We start from the raw sequence: 6,346 nt of genomic DNA, 5'->3' as shown, positions 1-6,346 counted from the left end.
GTTGTAGGTCCATCCTCTGGTGTGGGGACCCATTTTCTGATTGGTCCCCAGTATGACCCTGCAGACACTGCCTTCCAGGTGACACACATGCACAGGTCCTGAAAGCTCTGAAGAAGTTGAGCCCCCACAAGACTGGGAGACCCGGTGGAGTTCTTCCCAGAGTTCTGAAGGCCTGTGGAGAACAACTAATTGTAATATATGCTGACATCTTCAATCTATCATTGTCCCAGGCAGTGGTCCCCAAATCCAGCATCATCATACCAGTTCCCAAAACATCCACCCTTAATGACTTCAGGCCAGTGTCACTTACATCAGTTGCTATGAATTGTCTATAGAAAATATGGTTATTAAGCACGTCCACCGCATGGTCTCGGATACTGTCGACCCACTCCAATTTGCCTACCACCCTAATCGATCAGTGGATGGTGCAGGAGTAATAGCCCTACACTCTGCAACAGAATGTATGCCAGGATGCTCTTCCTGGCCTACAGCTCAGCTTTCATTACCATCCACCTGGACAAACTGACAGAGAAGCTGACAGACCTCAGCGTCCCGATTCCCACCTGTAACTGGATCCTGGACTTCCTGGCAGATAGACCACAGGTGGTGAGAATGGGAGAACGGGTGTCTGCTGAGCTCAGCACAGGATCCCTGCAGGGCTGTTGCCTCAGCCTCTTTAATCTGTAGACTTATGACTGTGTCTCCACCCAGCACACATCATTGCTATTACAATAAATACACTGACAACACCACTATATTGGGGCTCATCCGAAGGGTGGGAGGGACAAGTCAGGGTACAGGACGCTGGTAGACAACATAGAACAACCTCATCCTCAATACAGACAAGACTAAATAAATCATATTGGACTTGAGGAAGAACCCTCCCCCATTACAGTCACTCGCCATTAAAGGGACTGAGGTAGGGAGGGCTGACAGCCATAGATTCTTGGGACTGCAGGTTACATCGGACATAAGCTGGTCTCTCAACACAGTGATAAAAGTCCAGCAAAGGCTTTACTTCGTTAGGCTGCACAGGAAAGCAGGTCTGAACCAGCACCCTCTCACACAGGCCTATGGACTGATCGAGAATATCCTAACTGTAGGCATCACCGTCTGGTATGGGAACAAGCAGAAATGGAGGCACTGCAAAGAGTCATAAAGACTGCGGAGGGGATCACAGGACAAAACTTCCTTCCATGGGCTCGACGTACAGCACTGTCGAAAAAGAGCAGATGGAATCATCAAGGACTCAGTCCATCCGGCTCACTCACAGACACAAAAAAAGTTTTTTATAACCTGAGATACAATAGAACGGATGACATCACCCATGTTACAAGTTATTTTTAATAGTTTTATTTCCCTGCCACAGTCAGATGGTAAAACAAAACCACTGAATCAGGTGCAATAATAACCCATGACATGGGAAGTTGTAGATGTTACTTTCTGTACAGTGTAGATACAAACCACTTTATTATTTATTTTATTTTATTTAGTGTTGTTTCAGTGTTTTTGACTATGACTGAGAGAAATCTATAATTCCAATATGCATGGATTGTGCACAAATGACAAATAAAGTACTTTGTAGCTTTATGGGTCCATTGTGGGGGCCCATCCACTGGTTCCATTCTCTGAAGTGGGGGGTGAGGGTCTGGGATACTAAAGCCCACCACAATAAAAATGATGAAACCAACTAAATTACTGATTGTCTGCGTCTGACTCATGGAGTGGTCGCGCAAACGTGGATTTCCCGCACCTGACTCAGATGTGAGTGAATTGTTGAGTTTTGGAGCCACCGACACCCAGCGGAGTGTAGCTGAGCTCCAGCTGGACTCTTCTGGGCTGCACCAGAACCCCCCTTCTCTCTCTCTCTCTCTTTGTGTACAGCTCCCTCGCCAGGTCTCCCCGGGATGCGTGTTTTGCATCGCGCCTCGATTTGCATTTCTCCCTCCGATTTTCCGAGCGACGGGATCAGCCGAAGCAGCGCGCGCGCCTCTCGGGCTCTGTGCTGTAGGACGCGCGCGCCTCCATTTCCAAAAGCAACACGCGCGCAGAGACAACAAAACCTCTGGATTGTGTGTGTGTGTGTGTTTTTATTTTTAAATAATGTTGCCGAAGCTCCACGACCGAGGAATCTAAAGAGCTCGAGCTTTGGTTGTTCCTCAGATGGACGGAGACTGACGCGCGTCATCTGGATAAACAAGAAGGAATAGATCGTGCCAACAGATTGCTTTTCTTCCTTTTTCTATTATTTTTTTTCTCCTAATGTTTATCACCGACCACTGGGTTTAAGCTTTGGGACAAAAATCCCCCCTAACCCCCTTCCCTCTCTACATTGTATCATCTGGTGCGCCTTGGTGATTAAGACGCATTTTGGAGATGTCGGAAGTGCTGCCGTTCAACGAAGAAAATATGAGTCATTATGGAAACGAGGGCGACGAGGGACACCTTTCCTTCACCTGTCGCCTTCAAGACACCAACAACTTCTTCAGTGGAGCACAGAACAAACGTCCGCCCAAACTCGGGCAGATAGGCAGGAGCAAACGGGGTAATTATATAATTTAGGCGTTTTTTCCCCTCCCCGCCGCTTGTATGGTGATGTGGTGAATGCGCACTTTTTGGTTACCACAAGTGAGGATGCTTCCCTGATCAGCTGTAATGTTGCGGGTTGTGCTGTTTTTGCATGCGGGGTTCTGTTGAGTGGATGTTTGAATATTCTGCTCTCACCGCAACACGAGTTGAATGCGCAATGCGTGCGGTTTAATGTCATTTTAATGTTGCCCAACAGACTTCATGCCCCCTCCCTGTTGAAAGGATGCCATGTTGTTGTTTTATTTTTTAATTCTGATCTGTGTGCTTGCATGGCGAGATTTGACTGGTTTTGTTTTTGTTTTTATGCATTCCAGATTAAGACATGCACAGTTCCATGCAGAGCGCAAGCACATTATGGACACACGTGAAGGAGCTGCACTCACACACATCTGCAGCATTAAAAACACAACTGATGCACATCTGCACACGTCTTTATCTTTTTATTTATCTTCGCATTGTCTTATTTATTTATTTGCACATGCATGCACGCACACATCACCACTGCTCATCCAGCTCCAAACTCAAGGTTCTGTTTTTTTAATGCCCCCCCCTTGTCACTTGATGGTAAATTTCCAAGATGCCACACCAAACTGAGACCCCTCCCTTCCTCCTTCTCTTCTCTTCTCTTCTCTTCTCTTCTCTTCTCTTCTCTTCTCTTCTCCCCCATCAACCCCCTCCCCATTAACTTTGCCTCCCCTGTCATCCACAGTTGTGATCGAGGATGAGAACGGTGATGACAAGGCGCTGAAAAATGGAACAGAGAAGACTTCGACAGAGGCTTAGAGAGAGAGAGAACGTTGGAGCTCAACGTTCCCACCCCTTAACAGGAAAAATGAAAATGAGAGACACTCTTGAAAATTTTTTATGGTGACGATATTTACCAGATTTAATCCAAAGACACTGTATATAAGCACTTTCTCTCATGTGGCAGCAAGCAGCACTTCCACACCCTCCTCTTCCAGCTGGATGACACACACACACACACACACACACACACACACACACACACACACACACTGCTGGCAGGGATGGCAGCAAAGGAGAGCCCCAGGTGGACCCCCCCACCCCAACCTGCTTCCCTCTCAACACACACACATAAACACACACACACACCCTCGATTACAGGGTTTCGCCATAAATCCAATTGCAGGAGAAGCCACGGGGGGTGGAGGAGGAGGTGAAGGGTGGAGATAAATACAGAAATCAGGGACAGGAAACAGATCTAATATAAAATCCTAAAGCACACACTTTCTCCTATCTTCTCAATCAAACCTGTACCGTTCTTTCAGCTCTTCGTTTTTGGGTGAGGGCGAACAGAGTCTGTAAATATGGAAAGGTTAGCCCATGTTCTTTTTTGCACAAAGTGAGAACTGGTAAACTGGTTTGTTCCGTTTATTTATTGTTCATTCTTGAGGAGATGTCCTTTGCTGTGACTTAAAGGACTGAGGGAGCATTTTCCTTTTTAAAATGATGTTTTTTGTATGTTGAGCAAACTTTGAGCAAATGGGGTGATATTATTTTCCACTTTAACACTTCTTGATGTTGCCTGAGTGATTTTGTCATACTTTGCAGCTGACAAGTAATTTCTAAAACCAGTGTACTTCCCACTTGTTTGTAAAGCGTCCCAGGCTTTCACCTGGACAGATTAATACTGTAAACTTGACTGTAAAACTCCTATTGATACAAATATTTATAATTGCATTTGTGCGCATTATTGTGTGTATGTGTGCCAAATTTTCATGAGGGTAAATATATCGGGAAACTTTTATTTTCGTGCTTTACATTTACTCAGAGTTCATTCGTTTGGTTGCCATTATTTTTAGGGCTCTTTCAGACAAAATGAAACAAAACGGACAAAAAAAAAATACACTTATTTACCAACTCATGCATGGCAAAGATGAACTCATGCATGCATGGCAGCAGTTCTGAAACTCTTGTGTATTCTTGAAGCACCTCGTATAAACAGCTTTGAATGACAAACCTCAAGAAAACAGTCTTAAATCTGCGTTGTACTGTACAATTCTCACTGATTTGTACAGTGGCCTCATATCTTGTAATAAAAATTATGATAAAGTACTATTTACTATTAGTGTTGATTGTGGTTTACAATACGGAATGATGTATTTGATGTTGTTTTTGTTTTTGAAAGGAGAAAACCTTTTGGCTCTGTAGCAAAAAACACAAAAATCTAGTTTTTTATCAGAAAGATGAAGACAGTAGCAGGCTTAGCTTGACTTTTCTTTTACTTTTCTTTCTTTTTTTTTTACATGTTGCTTGTACAGTTTCTCCTGTTGTTCTTGTATTGCCTAATCTGGCTGCCAAGGAAGGTAAAGTCAGCATTTTTCCACTGTGAGCAAAGTAGCATCCGACTCTTTAGAAGGAGACAGAAACGGAGGGGGAGGAGTGGTGAGCAAATAATCCCACGGAGAATCTGAAATGCACGCTTGGTCCTGATGAGACGCCGGGCTCAAACAGTTGCACAACAGACTATATGATCTCATTAAGTGCTACAGTACTGCAAATGATTTTTTTTTTTTTTTTTTTTGTGAGGATATTGTACAACACTGCTTCCCAATGCAATAAATGTCTGTTTGCATTTAAAATCTCAGCTTCTCTCTTTAATCATCCTCCCCCTTAGCTCCAACGCCAGAGATGCTGGGGCACCCAGGCATGAGGAATGCTAATGAGATGTGACATTTCCAGCTCTGCTGTGGTGACTGAATGATTCATGTCATGTGACGAGCCTGTCAGCGCACGGCGTCTTAAACCCACCTGACTCTCTGCTGGGAACATGCAGCACACATATAAGCACGTCCATTTCCCTCAATGTGCAGGCGAGAGAACAAAATTGTCTCTTTACCCCCTTCATCTTGACAGACCTGAAAGGGGCTGGCTGTGCCGGGTACCATGGTAACAGATGCACCTTGCACTCGGTGGGTGCTGCGGTGGAGTTTCAGTGCAGAATCCCTGAGCCTCGGTTTGATTTCATCGCTATCTTCAATGGAAGACTCTCAGTTCTTTTATCTCAAGACTCACTCAGTGCTGTGACCACATTATCCTGCCAAAATAATCCCTTTCTCAAGATGCTAGCCGACCATGACGGCAGCCCATCCACTCATGGTTGGACGTTACATTCAGTTAATTTCTGTTATTCTGATGTCAAGCTTTTATTCAAAATGATGAGAACTGGGAGTGCTGCTCAGTTTGAGCTACTCCAAATCTACAAGGTTTAATGAATAATATGTTGAATGTCCGCAGGAAAAAGAAAAGTCCATCTGACAAATCAAATGATTCTGAACTTGAACAATTATTGGAGATTGTTTTCTTTTTCAGTAGTTATTGATGCATTAGTTGTCTTGTATTTAGTGCTATCACCTTTAAAAAAAGATATCATCCTCCACCTGCAGATGATTTTCCACTATTTGCAACAAACTTAGCAGCAGGTGCCTGTAGTGAATTAAACCTAGAAAAGCAGATCCACCTGTGACTCATTCAAAATGTGTCACACTGATTGTCAGCAAGCATCAACCAAAACACTGAGTAAGGAAGAGTGGGTTTGTGAACACAATCCAGAAGCTATAAGGTGCTGAACTTCAGGTGCATGAGGCTACAAAAAGGTTAAATTATACAAAGTCTCTTAAAGCATGTCAGCAAAATGCTTGAGGTGGTTCAGGCACATTATCAGTCATTTTTTCACTCACGTTGATGGTTAATTATTTTCTTGCAGCATTAAAACTTTGAACAGAAGTTTAAAGCA

The 6,346-nt window shown here is 44.0% G+C and overlaps 1 protein-coding gene across 1 annotated transcript; it reads left to right on the top strand.

Annotated features, from left to right (window-relative positions):
* Positions 1–1,946: 1,946 nt before the first annotated feature.
* camk2n1 (calcium/calmodulin dependent protein kinase II inhibitor 1) lies at positions 1,947–4,225 on the top strand. The gene is made up of 2 exons (XM_037679171.1): positions 1,947–2,545; positions 3,299–4,225. The coding sequence occupies exons 1-2, from the start codon at positions 2,377–2,379 to the stop codon at positions 3,370–3,372; spliced, it is 243 nt and encodes an 80-aa protein (XP_037535099.1). The 5' UTR covers positions 1,947–2,376; the 3' UTR covers positions 3,373–4,225.
* Positions 4,226–6,346: the final 2,121 nt, after the last annotated feature.

The sequence above is a fragment of the Nematolebias whitei genome, chromosome 7 (assembly GCF_014905685.2).
Source record: "Nematolebias whitei isolate Nwh7 chromosome 7, NemWhi1, whole genome shotgun sequence".
NCBI lineage: Eukaryota > Metazoa > Chordata > Actinopteri > Cyprinodontiformes > Rivulidae > Nematolebias > Nematolebias whitei.
Note: the sequence above shows the minus strand (reverse complement) of the source record. Positions and strands in the feature narration are given on the sequence as shown.